Source organism: Choloepus didactylus, chromosome 2 (assembly GCF_015220235.1).
Source record: "Choloepus didactylus isolate mChoDid1 chromosome 2, mChoDid1.pri, whole genome shotgun sequence".
In the NCBI taxonomy this organism is placed as follows: Eukaryota; Metazoa; Chordata; class Mammalia; order Pilosa; family Megalonychidae; genus Choloepus; species Choloepus didactylus.
In genome coordinates, this window is record NC_051308.1 from 169969766 (window position 1) to 169990000 (window position 20235).

A 20235-nucleotide genomic window follows, 5' to 3' on the forward strand; every position below is an offset into this window, starting at 1 on the left:
TGCTTTGCAACCTCCAGTCCCCATGAGTGGCATTTCACTGTGCTCTAGTTTATGTTATCAGGAACAAGTCTGAGATGACATGATCTTTGGCAAGTGACTTAAGCTAAGGCTAGTTTTCCTCATCCATTAAATGGGGACAATTATGCCGCCTTGTGAGGTTGTTGGGTACACTAATCTAAAAATACGAGTAAAAAGCTGAGCACAGTGCCTGGTACATAAGTAAGCCCTTGATAAATACATGGTAGATGCTGTTTCTCTTGCTAATAGACTGTTGCTCTTGTTCTACTGAATGTAGGTACATCAGTATAACCTGAGCTTCACATGTGCCATTCACATATCTTAAAACTTCTTTCTCGACAGAAAGCATGAATTAGGAATAAAGGCACATTTTTTTTTAAGCATTTAAAAATCATTAGGCTGTTTTACAACCTTGGGGCTCTCACAGTAAAATTTTCGTCCTTTTGTGAAACTTTTTCTTTGCAAAGCAAACTTTCTTTCAAGGAGCATACGGTGTAGCTCTCAGAGAAGTTCACCCAATAAGTGAGGACAACTAACTGTGATGAGTGCTTTGATGGTGTCCTGGCTGCAGGCAGCAGTAGGGTGATGGGAGGGGAGGTGACCTGGTCCGAAGGTCAAGGGAAGAACCTGGGAAGTACTCACGAAGGGACTGAGGAATCAGAAGGTGGCTGTCTGCAGTAACTGGAGAACAGCTGGGGAATGCGAAAGGGTAAAGGCTGTGGGATACATGCCCAAGCACAGAAATGCCCTAGCAGCCTGGCCACAGTAACCCTGCCCCTTCCTTTGCCCAGTGTGGGTGGATGAGAGAACTTCCTATGGCAGGGGCTGGGCGACATTATGGAGGCTTGCCTCCTACTAGTTCCTGAGGTCTGCTTTTGGGAACAACCCCACAGGTCAAACTGCACAGCTTCCTGCCACCACCCCATCCAGTTTCACCTCCCTTCTACATTTGTGCCTGAATCTGATGGTCAAAGATGCTGAGAACCAGAGTACCAAGAGGAAGACATAGAAAGGATAAGAACAAGTCATCATCAAGTGCTGTAGCTTATCGTTGTGTTTGTGTCCATGTTAGTGCACGTTTCCAGGACTGGGTATGGGAGATCCATCATTCTTGCTGGTTTTTATGACCACAGAGTCCCTTTTATATATTCTGCACTGTGGGAGGCAAGGGTTCAAAGGCTAAGCCCTGAGAGAATGCAGCTGGGCAGGGAGCACTCACCATGACTCAGCAGCTGGCTCCTTTAATCCTCAGGCACCGAGGGGGTGTGGGGTAGGTACTAAAGTAGGAAAACCAGGACCCAGCATAGAAACAGCGTTGCTTAGTTTCCTGGGGGACTGTTTTCCTTGGTGCACTGAACCAGAAAGTCAGTCTTTCCTCACCCAGTGACTTGGGGGTGGGTAAATAGCCTTGCCCATCACATAAAGGAGCAGACAAGTTAGGCCGGTCAGGCCAGGCAGCTGTGAGCTCAGTGTATAAACAAATGTGGCTTTTAGTAATACAGTCACAGGGGCCAGGTGGTTGCTGTGACCAATGGCGTCCTTGATCCTATGAATGTGTGGGGGGGGGAGGGCACAGAGGCTTAGGCAGTGTGACCAGGAAGTCCAGCCTTGAGAACATATGCAGAGAACAGCATGCACAGATTATGGAGTGCACCAAGTGCGACACAGCCACCAAACCCAGTGCGAGGTGGCCGCATCTGGCCCAGGGTTACACCGAGTGCAAGCAAGAGAGAAAAGAAAAGTGAAAAGTGGCAGTGACTGTAGAGGACAAAGTCAGAAACATTAAAAAAAAAAAACAAAAAAAAAACCCCACAAAACTCTCCTAATCTAAATCTGTGACTTTGGCAGCAAAGCTCTTGCTGACGTGGAAGGGGACGGGGGGGAAGAGGACCAGACAGACAAGGATGCGGCCGAGACACCAACCCATGGAGGATTATGGTCGAAACAAGGATGACATCTATATGTTATACAGTGGAAATGTTTGCATTGACTGTTTCATCAAATCTTTGTTTAATTTACTCCAGTGTGAATTTCTTGTTATCAAATGAATCCTTCGTTTCTAAAGTTCTGACTAAAAAACCCGATTCTGTCTGAAAAAGATAGTTGAGTCTGGTTATTATTCAGCTGTCGTGCCAAGAGCAGTTGTGTGATGATAGTCCTGGAGGGAGTTGCTTTACAAATGGCATCCCAGTCAGGGACACTCAATCATTCCTGAATAGGGAAAGGCAAGAAAACTGATGTGTGCATAGCATTCAATCCAGCTGGATTTACTAGACCAAGAGAGAGGGGCATCCTCCACACATACTCATTTAGTAGGAGCCCGAGACAGCAGGATAAAAATCAGGTGGTTGCCAAGGCTGGCTCAGCATTCTCACTGGGACCTACATTATTTAAAAAGTTGTAAAGTTGGAATTAAAAGAAGGGACTCTATTACTAGCTAATAGGGAAGTTAAGGTCCATTCTATCCCAAGTTTGTGGCCCCACTTCATTTAATGAGGGTTTTAGCTCTCCTAGCTATTCCAAAACTATTGATTTTTTTTAAAAAAAACTTGAACCTGAAAAGCAGACAAAGGACTGTGTACGGTACCACCCTAATGATTTATCTTAAGAATCTGTGAACTGTGGAATCATCATTGTTAAAGCTGAGAGACACCTGCTCACCTTTCTGAAATGAGGAGCTGAAAAGATATTCTGAGATTCAGAAAGGGTAAGGGATACAACATTGACCTTTTGAAGACAGGAAACCTTTGATGAACTATAGGACACCGAGACAGTTCATTTAAAAGAAGGTTTCGAAGCATTATTTGGGGCTGGTTTTGTGTGTGCATTACTGAAGCCCTCGGGTTATCTTTTTACATAAGCAGAGTGCAATAATAGTTTCTGCAGTTGTTCATATGTCTGCAACCCTCATGTGGCACCTTGGATTCTAGCTTTTGTAACCGCTTTTCAGTCTCTTTTGTGGACAAAATTAAACTTCCCTTACCATTTGACAGCAAGGAACTTTCCGGTGATGCGCTGCTCAGGCAAAGACAGGAAAAGGTCACTGATACCGTAGCCATGTAATTAAGGCAGTGCAAAGAGCTAAATAAAATTGTTGCTAATCACAATTTACTCAATTCTATAAAATGAATCTCTCCTCTGGTCCTGGGATAAGTTAAAGATCTGACTCTTATAAAAAGCACAGATTTTTCATATTTGTTGCAGGTAATGGGGTATACATTATTTAAAAAAAAAAAGACAGCTTTACTTTAGGGCTGTTAGACTAGAGTGTTCTCTCACTCTCTTTACCTCTCTCTCTCTATATATATATTCAAATTTATGTATATGCATATATGTGTGGATGTCTACGTATGTGCATACATGTATACACACGTGCATGTGTGTGTATATATGTGTGCATGTTTCTGTAAGGTAGGTGTGCTGGTTTGGATGTATTATGTCCCCCAAAATGCCATGTTCTTTGATGCAATCTTGTGGGGGCAGATGCATTAGTGTTGATTAGGTTGGAACCTTTTGATTGAGTGTTTCCGTGGAGATGTGACTCAATCAACTCTGGGCCAAAACTTGATTGGATAATTTCCATGGATGTATTACCCCACCCTTTCAGTGTGGGTCTGAATTAAATCACTGGAGCCATATAAAAGACCTACACATTTTGAAGATGGCTGTAAAAAGCTGACACTGACATTTTGGAGAATGCCATTTTGAAACACAACCTGGGAGCAAGCAGATGCCAGCCACGTGCCTTCCGAGCTAGCAGAGGTTTTCTGGACCCATTGGCCATCCTTCAGTGGAGGTACCCTATTGTTGATGCCATAGCTTGGACACTTTTACGGCCTTAAGACTGTAATTTTGTAACCAAATAATGGCAGCATTAGCAAACCGGAACAGTAGGTAACACTAATGAAAGGTCAAAGCTTAGAAAAAAGTTTTAATTTTGACTTTTGGACTTAGGTTGGCCATCTGCTAAGCATAGCATGTAATCAAGGAACTAATTTTTCCTCTTTTAACTCTTAAAAGACCCTAAAAATCAAAGGTAATCTACACTGGATGGAAATTAATGAAATGGTCTGGATGTCTATGAGGAAGTTAACATACTAAAATACTGAGCCTAAACTTAGAAACTTATACCAGTGAGAATAAGTTCCAAACAAAATTATGGCTTTACTTATTGGATACTTATTATTGTTTAGGTACACAATAAATAACACCAAAGAGGAATACCAAGAATAATGCACTATCCCAGTTTTCAATATCTAGCAGAGGAAACCAAGAAATAAACAATTATGTATTGTGTAATGTGTAATGCAACTCAGGATCTTATGGGGGTGGAGTGGAAGGTAATGCATCACACCCAGTGTGTATCAGGGAATGTTTCCAGGGAGAAGAGAAACCTAATGGATTCCTGGTGGAAGCCATTAGCTAACGGGTGAGGGAAAGGCCTTTACAGCGGAGGGACTTTTGGGTGTTGTGTCCTGATGACATGAGAGAATATGTTGAGGGAGTGAGATAGGTTCAAGTAACCAGAGTCGAGGGTGTATAATGGGAGGCTGAAGGGCACTTTGAAGGAGCCCCTGCTTCGCTACCAGGTTTCCTTTGTGAAGCCATTCCTAACAACTGGCTCAACGCAGGCAGTCCCCTTCTCTGTGTTCCCAAGACTTTTTGCTTTTTTTCTGTTACTGGAATTTTCACACCCAATTTATTCCTGTCTGGTTTCCATTATTGTCTGTAGGATAAACGTAGTTATGAGTGCACCCCAGTACTTACCAAAAAAGCCTAGAAAACAATAGGTATTCAGTATATACTTATTACATATATACGTGAATGAGTGGCTGGCTGGAGGACTGAATGATTATGCACAGTTTGGGGATATAGAAAGTAAATAATTGCCTTGGTTATCAAACAACACTTCATAAAACCTTAATGGTTTCATTTTTCTGTTTCAGATTACTTGCAGCATATAACAGCCTTATGGATAAACACCTGGCTGGATATTTTAACAATACAAGGATAAGGCGGCATCTCTTAAGATCAGGGCTGGTAAGATTTGGTTTACTTTCCACCCATCTTCTTGTTTGGTTAAGTCCAATAGTTTCCCACATTTTCAGTTTTCCTCACTGAGCTACTCAGTAACATCTTTTCCTCCACCTTTTTTAGGAAAATTAATTCCTTTCCAAAGCTCTGATTTATCTATTTGAGACTATGTTTCAAAAGAAGGGAAGAGAGGTCACAGTGACTGCTATGAAAACTTATAAATTATTGAGGACAAGTCCCTATGAGTTTCCAACAGTATATTTCATTCGTTTCTGTATTCATTCATTTATTCAATGCATATTCATTGAATATATTCTATGAGCCTGGAATGGTTAGAGATTAAGAATAGAGAAGACTTTACTACCTTTAGAAAAAATTGTTTTTAATACTCACAGAATATAGTGTGGAAGACATGAACAATTCAAAATTGCCCATTGCATTTTTTTAACTCTTTCATTTCCCTGTGGTGGTTTTGGTGTCTTTCATCAGCCCTTTCATCAAAATTCCCACTCCTCTCAGTCTATGTAATGTAAAAGGCTTAAAAAATACTATAGTTTTTCATTAAAAGAAAGGGACCTGGTTTTAGAAAGTGTGTGGCTGAAGATTGTAATTGTTTACCTTCTTAAAACGCAGTGGGTTCCTTAACTATTGTTGCTATGGTGTTGAAAGCACGTGCATTGCATTTCTAATTGTTGTTTATATGCCTGGTGCTCTAGCTGGGTAGATTTTAGAGAGCTTGCTTTTCTCGCTTTTCATCTCCTGGGGCTGGGGCTTTGTTACCAGACAGACCAGGGCTGAAACCCTGGTTCGGCTATTTCCAAGTGGTAGAATTTTGACCAAATCACTTATTTAATTTTCTCAGCCATAACTTCCTCAATTATAAAATGAGGATAATGATACCCAGCTCAGGATTGTTATGGCAATTAGAGATGCTCAATAAATGGTTGTAATTATTGCCATTACTATTAACATTACTTCTTTGGATTACAATCTGTGAGATTCATGTATATTTGGAAGGATCTTTGTTTATTTATCAACATCATTAACAAGCATTTTCACCCATAGGCTATGTGCATGGCAATTCAAATGAGGAAGATGTAGCCCTTTCCCCAGAGCAGTGGTTCAAATGTGGTCCCTGAACCAGCAGTGTTCAGCATCACCAGGGAACTTGTTAGAAAATGCAAATTCTAGAACTCCGCTCCAGACCTCCTGAATAAGAAACTCTGGGGTGGGACCCATCAATCTGCTTTCTCAACAAGCCCTTCAGGTGATTCTGACGCAGGCTCAAGTTTGAGAACCTCTGCCCTACAGGAGCTTCCAGTGTCAGACATATTCCCAGAGGAAAGGTAACAGCCACAAGCACATACGAAGGGCCAAAGGGGAGCAGTGCAAGATGGTCTCAACATTTTCCCCCAATTGGACACACAGGACATGGTATTCCCACAGGCAACACATTTTGAAGATTGTAACAGGGTTATTTGTAATTCCAAGCACACTTTATATAAACACACACCTTTCTTCCATTGGAAAACAGTTGTATTTAGTAAACAAAAATTATCGATAACCAATACCATGTAGCAATTCTAGTTGATCTCAACACTCCAAGGTGTTGCAACAAGTGTTGGGAACCTGCAGTCATCAAAGTTAAGAACAAAATTAAGGAGAAATATGGGCTTGAATTGTATCTAAAAAGAAGAGTAGGGCTTAAGGAAGTAGCAAGGAAGAAGCTGAGCCATCCAGGAAAGATAACACCCTCTGTTGATAGGTGATATAGAAAAATACACCGATTATGCTCAGAAGGATTAAAAGAAAATGTAATAGATAGAGAAACAAATGGATGGATGGATAGATAGATATAGATAGATAGATAGATAGATAGGTAGATAGATAGAAGCTGCCACTCCTGGAATGCCATTGATGTCAGTTGAGACCAATATTGAATACTTTCCAGGTACAGTACAGCAAAATCTGTAAAATTTGTAGTCATCACAAATTAAATTAAATATTGGGCTGGAGGGAGGAAGAAGAAAAATCAATTTGAAAACAAAATAATGAAACCAATCACTTTTTAAACAAAGTGATGAGATCCCCTATAGTTTACAAAGTATTTACCATGGGACCAGCAATCCTGTGATCACTGCTTCTGTTCATTGTTTCATGGTAGTTCTCTTCCCCCTTCATCCCCGAATGTGTTAAGAAAAAAAGGGAGAGAAATGAAAAGGACACCTGAGTTCCATCAAGGGAAAATTGGTGCTCTAATGAAAGCTTTGTTTTAAACGTCAAGTGCACCACCTGTGCTTTTCACAATGAGGGGTATATGAGATGCCTCATTCCTTTTTGTCAAATGAAATATTCATTAAAAGTGAAAGTTTATCAACTGCAGTGTTATACTCCTTTAGGTTTAGAAGATACTGCCATGTTCTCTTCCTTTCTCTCTCTTGCTCTCTTTTTTTGGTAATTAACAACACATTTTCTAGTTTGTATTTTAATGTATGTTTTATTTATTCATGACAGATCACAAGAAGTGGAAGAATACTATCTGAAAAAGAATACAAGCTAAATATCATGAAGCAGGATCACCAAAAATATATCCGGGAGTGCTTAGCCCAGGCTATCTTCCATAAGGTTCTCGACATGGAGGTACAAGTATTTACTATTTTGTTTATAATTGATATTTTCTAGTGTGATAATTAATAACACTTTTGTACCCTGAAGCAGGGGGATATTTCCTGTAGCTCATTAAAAAGGAAATGGAACAAGGGTGCCTGAGAAATACTGTCTTTCTAGGTAGCCAGGAGTTAAGAGCCTAAAGTAAGCTTTTTTCCATTTTAGTTGGGCAAAAATATGGACATCATTACAGATTTTATGATATTTAATTTTCCAAATATAGATTTTTAATCCATAATGGCTACTCTAAAACATACCAGCCCTCACCATCTGTACCTCAATTTTCATTTGCTAAAAAAAATGTGACATCTGTTTAAATATCAATAATTCCACTGCCATGAATTATTTCAGATCTGTTATCCTTTTAAGGCTCTGAAGCTCAGCCATATGCTATGTTTCAAGGAGTAGGCATTGAGACATCTGCTGTCCCTCCTCCTTTAGGCTACAGTGGTCAGCAAGGATTCACAACTCAATCATCAACAATTTTGCTTTAATCTGACATGGCATGTTTAGTAGGAATATACAGCTAACTTGATAAATTATTTCAGTCTTACTCCATGGAACTTGTAGTTTCAAGCATCAACACCATTTTAATCTTTGTGAAAGAGCATGTCACCTCTTGGCTTGACCATACAGCAGTAAATCAGAAAACTTGGCTCGTAAAATCATTGACCGATGACTGTAGTAAACATATATGAACAGCTGTAGAATCATCAGTAAACCAATACCAAATGTAGTGCCACTGAAAATATTTATTAAGATGATGCCATTATAATCTTGTGTTCACCTAAGATGTAGATGGTCCATTAATTCAGGAATTCATTTTGTGATCATTGTTTAGGTCCCCAAATTTTCTTGATTACAAAAGGGCTTTTTTTTAAAAATAATTTGAAACAAACAAAAATAAAGTTTTCTTTTAGAAATGATTTATTCAAGGAAAGTAATAATGCATGACAAATATTTTATAGAATTTTTAGTATAGGGCAACATTTGTCAAATTAAATGATTTTTTGGCATAAAATTTGGCACTTAGATACTTGGATATAATATTAAAATAGCATTGAAATATAAAATTAAGCCAAAATAAATTTAAGTACTAAGATTCCTTCCAGAGTTGAAACAGATTCTGAATGAGTAGAAGGCTCTAAATATCTAAGGAATTCGGATATTAGAATAGGGGTTAACATGCAACAAATAACATTTTTGGATACTTAATTTTGTGGTTGCACAAAGTACAGAATGCTTTAAATATCTTTGATAAATGTTGATGTAACATACTGTATAGTAGACATTATATGCAATATAATATATAATAGACTAATTATGTATCATATATAATAAAACAAACTGAATATTGCTGTCTAAATCATCACATTTGTCTCAATAGTTTATGATGATACTGTTTAGTGATACTGTTATAATAATATTCATGCATTCACTCATGTAACAAACATTAATTGCAAGCTTACCACATGCCAGTATGAGGCTATGTGCTGTAGCTGCAGGGGTATACTTTAAAAAATACAATTTATAGTGATTAAGTGCTAGAAGAGAGAAAGGTACAAAATCAGCTCAGAAAAGAAGGGAATGACAACTTGCCTCTGTGGGAGATAGGAAACCATACAGAGGTCTTTCTATTTGAACTGGATCCTATAAGACTGAGTGGGAGATCATCTCATGAAAAGGTGGAAAAGACATCCCATAGAGTGAAGACAGCAGGTGTGAAGTCACAGAAGTGTGAAAGGACTTTGTGGATGGAAAGAAAAGCTCACTGAGGCCAGAATGCACAACTAGTTAGAAGGAGAAGCAGGAAGTGACACAATTCCAATAGGTTGGGGGCCAGTTTCCAGAGTCTTTGTGGGTGATGAGGTGATGAAATGTTTTTCATCAGGGGAGTGAAATAAATGAAGAGTTGTTTTAGGAAGATGATGTTGCTAAAAAATATGGAAGACAGATTAATGAGCTGGAAAAGATTGGAGGTGGGACACCCATTAGAAGGCTCTTGCCAGAGGGTGTGGACTAACAGGGGTGGTAATGCTGGGGGGTTGCAGCTGTCCATAGAAACACTGAAGATTTAACCTGATGGAATGAAGAAGAGTGGGGCAGAAGAAGGATCCCAGAGAGACTCTGAGGTTCCAGGTTGCTCATGACATGTGCATCACAGGAGATCAGGAGAAACAACATGTAGTGGAAAGCAACCTCCAAGTGGTGGAAAAACTTGCCTGATAGGGTGGTATCCTGGAAACCAGAAGGAAATGATTAAATAATATGAGTTTTGGATAGAAAAGATGTTGGCTTGATCCAGAGGACAAAGACATTGGTATCCTTGGTGAAAGTAGTTTCAGTGGTGGTAAAGAGGAGGATTGGTGGGGGTGGGTGACTGCAGTGAGCTAGAAATGAATAGAAGGTGGGGAAATGATCGATGGTGAATTTAGTAATGTTTGGTGACAAGTGGGTGAGAAAATAGAGAAAGTAGGTGAGAAGAAACAGAAGAGTCAAAAAGGGGATTGATGATACTTAGGTAGAGAATGATAGAGGCCACAGTTTCCAAAGGCCACAGGAAGAGATCAAGAACAGAAAAAATGCTTACCCCCTGCAAAGGAGCAGTACATGAGTACTAAACAAAACACTTTCAAATGTGTCTGAATGATTTAAAATTGAATTTTAAGCAGACTATTTTACATGAGTTTTATCTTTAAATTTTAAAATAAATTATAGAAAATTTGGAAAACCCAGAAAAGCATAAAGAAGGAAAATAATCACACATAAACACTCCTTTCAGAGATAACTGCTGTTAACACATTCATGTTATCATTATTCTCTTCTCTATTCATATTTATGTATTAATAAAATCAAACTTTGTATGAGAAGGGCATGGTAGGTTGCTTGGCAATTGGAGTTGTTTGAGATAAAATGATGTATATGAAGCATGTTCCTAGCACAAGGATAGGCTCACAAAATGGGCTTGATCAATTAAATTGTATTGCTGTGCAATTCTGTATGCTGCTTTTTTCTGCTTTATGTCCATTTTTGAAACAAAATCTTTATGAACCTTATTTTAATGATTATATTCTATTCCATTGTATGATGTATCACAAACTTAACCATTCTCTTCACTGTTTATATTGCATCCCAATTTTTGCTATGATAGAAAAGAATACTTTCAGACAGCATATTTGAGCATAAAACTTTTGTTTTACTATTTAGATTTCTCCTTCAGTTTAGAAGTGAAATTTAATGTTAAAGGGTATGAACACTTTCAACTGCCTAATATGTATTAGGGATTAGCTTTCCAAAGAGTTTGTACCAATTTTTATTCCCACCTGCATAAGTATGGGAATTATTTCCCATAATTATGAGGGGATTGTTTTCCACCTCAATAATGTGAGGGGTAATTGACGATACAGTTAAATGGTGGGATTATTCTCCTATAAAACTTCTTCGCCATAATTTATATAATTTTTTTCTCGACTCTTTTCTGTTTGCATAGCGTTACCACCAGCTTGAAATAAAAAAGAAACTGGAGACCTTAGCTAAGAAAGAGCAAATTCAGAGGTTTAAGGTAAGGAGCTACACAACTCTTTTTACCTTATAGTATTATTTTGTGACTTTTGAAAGCCAATGTTGCTATTATTGAAGTTCACTGTACCATTTACTTTTGAGTAACTGAAATCAAATTATGCTTAGGTCAAACTATGGCTTCTCCAAGCTGGAGTCTTGGCTGTCATCATTTCAGAAGATTCTGACAAAATAGGAGCTGCTTGAGTGAAAGAAATTTTAATAGGGCACAAATATTTCAAACAAAAATTTGAAAACATTCTTTTCAAGTGTGAAATTTTGAATTTGTATTTTCTTGATTGATATGTGATAGAGGCCAAAGGTATTTTGTTTGTTTCTCTTAAGGTGAAAAAAAAAATAGATGGTGATATCACCAAAATGATGGAAAACAAGATGTTTTCAGAACTATACAATGACACATTTTCATATGAATGTAACCCCTGAAAGTATATGGTGTGAAATATCCAACTTAAAAGAAAGCATAATTAGATTTGGGCATTTTGTACAGGGCATTTTAAAATTCCTTGTTTGTCTTCAATTTTTGTATTTGATTCTCTTCTTTGTAGTGAACATATGAAATATATAAAGTTGAATAAAGAAATGGGAGGTTCCGTTAGGCATTTTGAGAGGTCTCAGTTTAGACTGGCAGCTTTGCTCTATTTCTTGAGCCATTCAAACTCACCTGTTGGTAATTTTCTGTGTAGTATTAAAAATGTGGAGCATAAGACATGTCTCAAAAACTGATGAATATTTTTAAAACATCCATGGAATTTTTACCTTTTGTCTGATAGACTCAAATCTACTTTAACATGGTCCAAACAGTTACAAAACTGCTGTGAAATTATAGACGAGAGACCAGTTTTCAGGATCAGAGATCGCACATAGAGATTTGTGGTTAATTCAACTTTGCCGATATTTCCCTACATCAAGGACTGAATTGTAGATTCTATAATTTATCTGCTGAAATGTTGATGGAAAAAAAACTGGTTTCTGAAACTGAAAGGTGGCTAGCTCTGCCTGAAGCAATGTAAGCTATGCATCCAGATTGCCAGGCACACTAAACTAGATACATGACAAGGGTTTGCTATAGACACTCCAGTTCCTCCCCAAATGATTTTTTAGTTGTACTAATATTCATTTTATGACTATATCTGCGTAAAGACATGTTGTCTTTATTTAATATGCCCCCTTTTGTTTATTATATCATTTAATTACTTTTTAGGGTAGGAAAGTAATTCTTTCTGGTATTCTCTACTCATTGGAGTGATGAATAGTATTGTGCTTTTATAGAAATCTGCTTAAAGTGGATGAATAAATATTATTGTTAAAAGTGTGAGAGGCGGGGCAAGATGGCAGACTGGTGAGCTGTATGTTTTAGTTACTCCTCCAGGAAAGTAGGTAGAAAGCCAGGAACTGCGTGGACTGGACACCACAGAGCAATCTGCGTTTGGGCATACTTCATACAACACTCATGAAAACGTGGAACTGTTGAGATCAGTGAAATCTGTAAGTTTTTGCAGCCAGGGGACCCGCGCCCCTCCCTGCCAGGCTCAGTCCCGGGGGAGGAGGGGCTGTCAGCTCCAGGAAGGAGAAGGGAGAACTGCAGTGGCAGCCCTTATCGGAAACTCATTCTACTGATTCAAACTCCAACCATAGATAGACTGAGACCAGACACCAGAGACTCTGAGAGCAGCCAGCCCAGCAGAGAGGAGACAGGCATAGAAAAAAAACAACACGAAAAACTCCAAAATAAAAGCGGAGGATTTTTGGAGTTCTGGTGAACATAGAAAGGGGAAGGGCCCTGAGGCGCATATGCAAATCCCGAAGAAAAGCTGATCTCTCTGCCCTGTGGACCTTTCCTTAATGGCCCTGGTTGCTTTGTCTCTTAGCATTTCAATAACCCATTAGATCTCTGAGGAGGGCCTGTTTTTTTTTTTAATCCTTTTTTCTTTTTCTAAAACAATTACTCTAAGAAGCCCAATACAGAAAGCTTCAAAGACTTGCAATTTGGGCAAGTCAAGTCAAGAGCAGAACTAGGAGAGCTCTGAGACAAAACGCAATAATCCAGTGGCTGAGAAAATTCACTAAACACCACAACTTCCCAAGAAAAGGGGGGTGTCCGCTCACAGCCATCATCCTGGTGGACAGGAAACACTCCTGCCCATCGCCAGCCCCATAGCCCAGAACTGCCCCAGACAACCCAGTGTGACGGAAGTGCTTCAAATAACAGGCACACACCACAAAACTGGGCGTGGACATTAGCCTTCCCTGCAACCTCAGCTGATTGTCCCAGAGTTGGGAAGGTAGAGCAGTGTGAATTAACAAAGCCCCATTCAGCCATCATTTCAGCAGACTGGGAGCCTCCCTACACAGCCCAGCAGCCCAGAACTGCCCTGGGGGGACGGCACTCACCTGTGACATAGCACAGTCATCCCTCAACAGAGGACCCGGGGTGCACGGCCTGGAAGAGGGGCCCACTTGCAAGTCTCAGGAGCCATACGCCAATACCAAGGACTTGTGGGTCAGTGGCAGAGACAAACTGTGGCAGGACTGAACTGAAGGATTAGACTATTGCAGCAGTTTTAAAACTCTAGGATCACCAGGGAGATTTGATTGTTAGAGCCACCCCCCCCTCCCTGACTGCCCAGAAACACGCCCCATATACAGGGCAGGCAACACCAACTACACACGCAAGCTTGGTACACCAATTGGACCCCACAAGACTCACTCCCCCACTCACCAAAAAGGCTAAGCAGGGGAGAACTTGCTTGTGGAGAACAGGTGGCTCGTGGAAGCCACCTGCTGGTTAGTTAGAGAAAGTGTACTCCACGAAGCTGTAGATCTGATAAATTAGAGATAAGGACTTCAATTGGTCTACAAATCCTAAAAGAACCCTATCAAGTTCAGCAAATGCCATGAGGCCAAAAACAACAGAAAATTATAAAGCATATGAAAAAACCAGACGATATGGATAACCCAAGCCCAAACACCCAAATCAAAAGACCAGAAGAGACACAGCACCTAGAGCAGCTACTCAAAGAACTAAAGATGAACAATGAGACCATAGTACGGGAGATAAAGGAAATCAAGAAGACCCTAGAAGAGCATAAAGAAGACATTGCAAGACTAAATAAAAAAATGGATGATCTTATGGAAATTAAAGAAACTGTTGACCAAATTAAAAAGATTCTGGACACTCATAGTACAAGACTAGAGGAAGTTGAACAACGAATCAGTGACCTGGAAGATGACAGAATGGAAAATGAAAGCATAAAAGCAAGAATGGGGAAAAAAATGGAAAAAATCGAAATGGACCTCGGGGATATGATAGATAATATGAAACGTCCAAATATAAGACTCATTGGTGTCCCAGAAGGGGAAGAAAAGGGTAAAGGTCTAGGAAGAGTATTCAAAGAAATTGTTGGGGAAAACTTCCCAAATCTTCTAAACAACATAAATACACAAATCATAAATGCTCAGCGAACTCCAAATAGAATAAATCCAAATAAACCCACTCCGAGACATATACTGATCACACTGTCAAACACAGAAGAGAAGGAGCAAGTTCTGAAAGCAGCAAGAGAAAAGCAATTCACCACATACAAAGGAAACAGCATAAGACTAAGTAGTGACTACTCAGCGGCCACCATGGAGGCAAGAAGGCAGTGGCATGATATATTTAAAATTCTGAGTGAGAAAAATTTCCAGCCAAGAATACTTTATCCAGCAAAGCTCTCCTTCAAATTTGAGGGAGAGCTTAAATTTTTCACAGACAAACAAATGCTGAGAGAATTTGCTAACAAGAGCCCTGCCCTACTGGAGATACTGAAGGGAGCCCTACAGACAGAGAAACAAAGAAAGGACAGAGAGACTTGGAGAAAGGTTCAGTACTAAAGAGATTCGGTATGGGTACAATAAAGGATATTAATAGACAGAGGGGAAAAATATGACAAACATAAACCAAAGGATAAGATGGCTGATTCAAGAAATGCCTTCACGGTTATAACGTTGAATGTAAATGGATTAAACTCCCCAATTAAAAGATATAGATTCGCAGAATGGATCAAAAAAAATGAACCATCAATATGTTGCATACAAGAGACTCATCTTAGACACAGGGACACAAAGAAACTGAAAGTGAAAGGATGGAAAAAAATATTTCATGCAAGCTACAGCCAAAAGAAAGCAGGTGTAGCAATATTAATCTCAGATAAAATAGACTTCAAATGCAGGGATGTTTTGAGAGACAAAGAAGGCCACTACATACTAATAAAAGGGGCAATTCAGCAAGAAGAAATAACAATCATAAATGTCTATGCACCCAATCAAGGTGCCACAAAATACATGAGAGAAACACTGGCAAAACTAAAGGAAGCAATTGATGTTTCCACAATAATTGTGGGAGACTTCAACACATCACTCTCTCCTATAGATAGATCAACCAGACAGAAGACCAATAAGGAAATTGAAAACCTAAACAATCTGATAAATGAATTAGATTTAGCAGACATATACAGGACATTACATCCCAAATCACCAGGATACACATACTTTTCTAGTGCTCATGGAACTTTCTCCAGAATAGATCATATGCTGGGACATAAAACAAGCCTCAATAAATTTAAAAAGATTGAAATTATTCAAAGCACATTCTCTGACCACAATGGAATACAATTAGAAGTCAATAACCATCAGAGACTTAGAAAATTCACAAATACCTGGAGGTTAAACAACACACTCCTAAACAATCAGTGGGTTAAAGAAGAAATAGCAAGAGAAATTGCTAAATATATAGAGACGAATGAAAATGAGAACACAACATACCAAAACCTATGGGATGCAGCAAAAGCAGTGCTAAGGGGGAAATTTATAGCACTAAACGCATATATTAAAAAGGAAGAAAGAGCCAAAATCAAAGAACTAATGGATCAACTGAAGAAGCTAGAAAATGAACAGCAAACCAATCCTAAACCAAGTAGAAGAAAAGAAATAACAAGGATTAAAGCAGAAATAAATGACATAGAGAACAAAAAAACAATAGAGAGGATAAATATCACCAAAAGTTGGTTCTTTGAGAAGATCAACAAGATTGACAAGCCCCTAGCTAGACTGACAAAATCAAAAAGAGAGAAGACCCATATAAACAAAATAATGAATGAAAAAGGTGACATAACTGCAGATCCTGAAGAAATTAAAAAAATTATAAGAGGATACTATGAACAACTGTATGGCAACAAACTGGATAATGTAGAGGAAATGGACAATTTCCTGGAAACATATGAACAACCTAGACTGACCAGAGAAGAAATAGAAGACCTCAACCAACCCATCAGAAGCAAAGAGATCCAATCAGTCATCAAAAAGCTTCCCACAAATAAATGCCCAGGGCCAGATGGCTTCACAGGGGAATTCTACCAAACTTTCCAGAAAGAACTGACACCAATCTTACTCAAACTCTTTCAAAACATTGAAGAAAATGGAACACTACCTAACTCATTTTATGAAGCTAACATCAATCTAATACCAAAACCAGGCAAAGATGCTACAAAAAAGGAAAACTACCGGTCAATCTCCCTAATGAATATAGATGCAAAAATCCTCAACAAAATACTTGCAAATCGAATCCAAAGACACATAAAAAAAATCATACACCATGACCAAGTGGGGTTCATTCCAGGCATGCAAGGATGGTTCAACATAAGAAAAACAATCAATGTATTACAACACATTAACAAGTCAAAAGGGAAAAATCAATTGATCATCTCAATAGATGCTGAAAAAGCATTTGACAAAATCCAACATCCCTTTTTGATAAAAACACTTCAAAAGGTAGGAATTGAAGGAAACTTCCTCAACATGATAAAGAGCATATATGAAAAACCCACAGCCAGCATAGTACTCAATGGAGAGAGACTGAAAGCCTTCCCTCTAAGATCAGGAACAAGACAAGGATGCCCGCTGTCACCACTGTTATTCAACATTGTGCTGGAAGTGCTAGCCAGGGCAATCCGGCAAGACAAAGAAATAAAAGGCATCCAAATTGGAAAAGAAGAAGTAAAACTGTCATTGTTTGCAGATGATATGATCTTATATCTAGAAAACCCTGAGAAATCGACGATACAGCTACTAGAGCTAATAAACAAATTTAGCAAAGTAGCGGGATACAAGGTTAATGCACATAAGTCAGTAATGTTTCTATATGCTAGAAATGAACAAACTGAAGAGACACTCAAGAAAAAGATACCATTTTCAATAGCAACTAAAAAAATCAAGTACGTAGGAATAAACTTAACCAAAGATGTAAAAGACCTATACAAAGAAAACTACATAACTCTACTAAAAGAAATAGAAGGGGACCTTAAAAGATGGAAAAATATTCCATGTTCATGGATAGGAAGGCTAAATGTCATTAAGATGTCAATTGTACCCAAACTCATCTACAGATTCAATGCAATCCCAATCAAAATTCCAACAACCTACTTTGCAGACTTGGAAAAGCTAGTTATCAAATTTATTTGGAAAGGGAAGATGCCTCGAATTGCTAAAGACACTCTAAAAAAGAAAAACGAAGCGGGAGGACTTACACTCCCTGACTTTGAAGCTTATTATAAAGCCACAGTTGCCAAAACAGCATGGTACTGGCACAAAGATAGACATATAGATCAATGGAATTGAATTGAGAATTCGGAGATAGACCCTCAGATCTATGGCCGACTGATCTTTGATAAGGCCCCCAAAGTCACTGAACTGAGTCATAATGGTCTTTTCAACAAATGGGGCTGGGAGAGTTGGATATCCATATCCAAAAGAATGAAAGAGGACTCCTACCTCACCCCCTACACAAAAATTAACTCAAAATGGACCAAAGATCTCAATATAAAAGAAAGTACCATAAAACTCCTAGAAGATAATGTAGGAAAACATCTTCAAGACCTTGTATTAGGCGGCCACTTCCTAGACTTTACACCCAAAGCACAAGCAACAAAAGAGAAAATAGATAAATGGGAACTCCTCAAGCTTAGAAGTTTCTGCACCTCAAACGAATTTCTCAAAAAGGTAAAGAGGCAGCCAACTCAATGGGAAAAATTTTTGGAAGCCATGTATCTGACAAAAGACTGATATCTTGTATATATAAAGAAATCCTACAACTCAATGACAATAGTACAGCCGGCCCAATTATAAAATGGGCAAAAGATATGAAAAGACAGCTCTCTGAAGAGGAAATACAAATGGCCAAGAAACACATGAAAAAATGTTCAGCTTCACTAGCTATTAGAGAGATGCAAATTAAGACCACAATGAGATACCATCTAACACCGGTTAGAATGGCTGCCATTAAACAAACAGGAAACTACAAATGCTGGAGGGGATGTGGAGAAATTGGAACTCTTATTCATTGTTGGTGGGACTGTATAATGGTTCAGCCACTCTGGAAGTCAGTCTGGCAGTTCCTTAGAAAACTAGATATAGAGTTACCATTCGACCCAGCGATTGCACTTCTCGGTATACACCCGGAAGATCGGAAAGCAGTGACAGGAACAGATATCCGCACGCCAATGTTCATAGCAGCATTATTCACAATTGCCAAAAGATGGAAACAACCCAAATGTCCTTCAACAGATGAGTGGATAAATAAAATGTGGTATATACACACGATGGAATACTACGCGGCAGTAAGAAGGAACTATCTCGTGAAACATATGACAACATGGATGAACCTTGAAGACATAATGCTGAGCAAAATAAGCCAGGCACAAAAAGAGAAATATTATATGCTACCACTAATGTGAACTTTGAAAAATATAAAACAAATGGCTTATAATGTAGAATGTAGGGGAACTAGCAATAGAGAGCAATTAAGGAAGGGGGAACAATAATCCAAGAAGAACAGATAAGCTATTTAACGTTCTGGGGATGCCCAGGAATGACTACGGTCTGTTAATTTCTGATGGATATAGTAGGAGCAAGTTCACAGAAATGTTGCTATATTAGGTAACTTTCTTGGGGTAAAGTAGGAACATGTTGGAAGTTAAGCAGTTATCTTAGGTTAGTTGTCTTTTTCTTACTCCCTTGTTATGGTCTCTTTAAAATGTTCTTTTATTGTATGTTTGTTTTCTTTTTAACTTTTTTTTCATACAGTTGATTTAAAAAAGAAGGGAAAGTTAAAAAAAAAAAAAAAATAACAAGGAAAAAAAAAAGATGCAGTGCCCCCTTGAGGAGCCTGTGGAGAATGCAGGGGTATTCGCCTACCTTACCTCCATGGTTGCTAACATGACCACAGACATAGGGGACTGGTGGTTTGATGGGTTGAGCCCTCCACCACAGGTTTTACCCTTGGGAAGACGGTTGCTGCAAAGGAGAGGCTAGGCCTCCCTATGGTTGTGCCTAAGAGCCTCCTCCTGAATGCCTCTTTGTTGCTCAGATGTGGCCCTGTCTCTCTAGCTAAGCCAACTTGAAAGGTGAAATCACTGCCCTCCCCCCTACGTGGGATCAGACACCCAGGGGAGTGAATCTCCCTGGCAACGTGGAATATGACTCCCGGGGAGGAATGTAGACCTGGCATCGTGGGACGGAGAACATCTTCTTGACCAAAAGGGGGATGTGAAAGGAAATGAAATAAGCTTCAGTGGCAGAGAGAATCCAAAAGGAGCCTAGAGGTCACTCTGGTGGGCACTCTTACGCACACTTTAGACAACCCTTTTTAGGTTCTAAAGAATTGGGGTAGCTGGTGGTGGATACCTGAAACTATCAAACTACAACCCAGAACCCATGAATCTCGAAGACAGTTGTATAAAAATGTAGCTTATGAGGGGTGACAATGGGATTGGGAAAGCCATAAGGACCACACTCCACTTTGTCTAGTTTATGGATGGATGAGTAGAAAAATAGGGAAAGGAAACAAACAGACAAAGGTACCCAGTGTTCTTTTTTACTTCAATTGCTCTTTTTCACTCTAAT

General features: G+C 39.0%; 1 protein-coding gene across 4 annotated transcripts in view; it reads left to right on the forward strand.

Annotated features, from left to right (window-relative positions):
• ERICH3 (glutamate rich 3) overlaps positions 1–20235 on the forward strand; it is a 152534-nt gene that overhangs the window by 32118 nt on the left and 100181 nt on the right. For all 4 annotated transcript variants that reach the window (XM_037826907.1, XM_037826910.1, XM_037826909.1 and 1 more), the window contains 3 exons: positions 4965–5058; positions 7567–7692; positions 11210–11281. In XM_037826907.1, coding sequence (XP_037682835.1) covers positions 4965–5058; positions 7567–7692; positions 11210–11281 — 292 coding nt within the window. The remainder of the gene's footprint in view (positions 1–4964; positions 5059–7566; positions 7693–11209; positions 11282–20235) is intronic.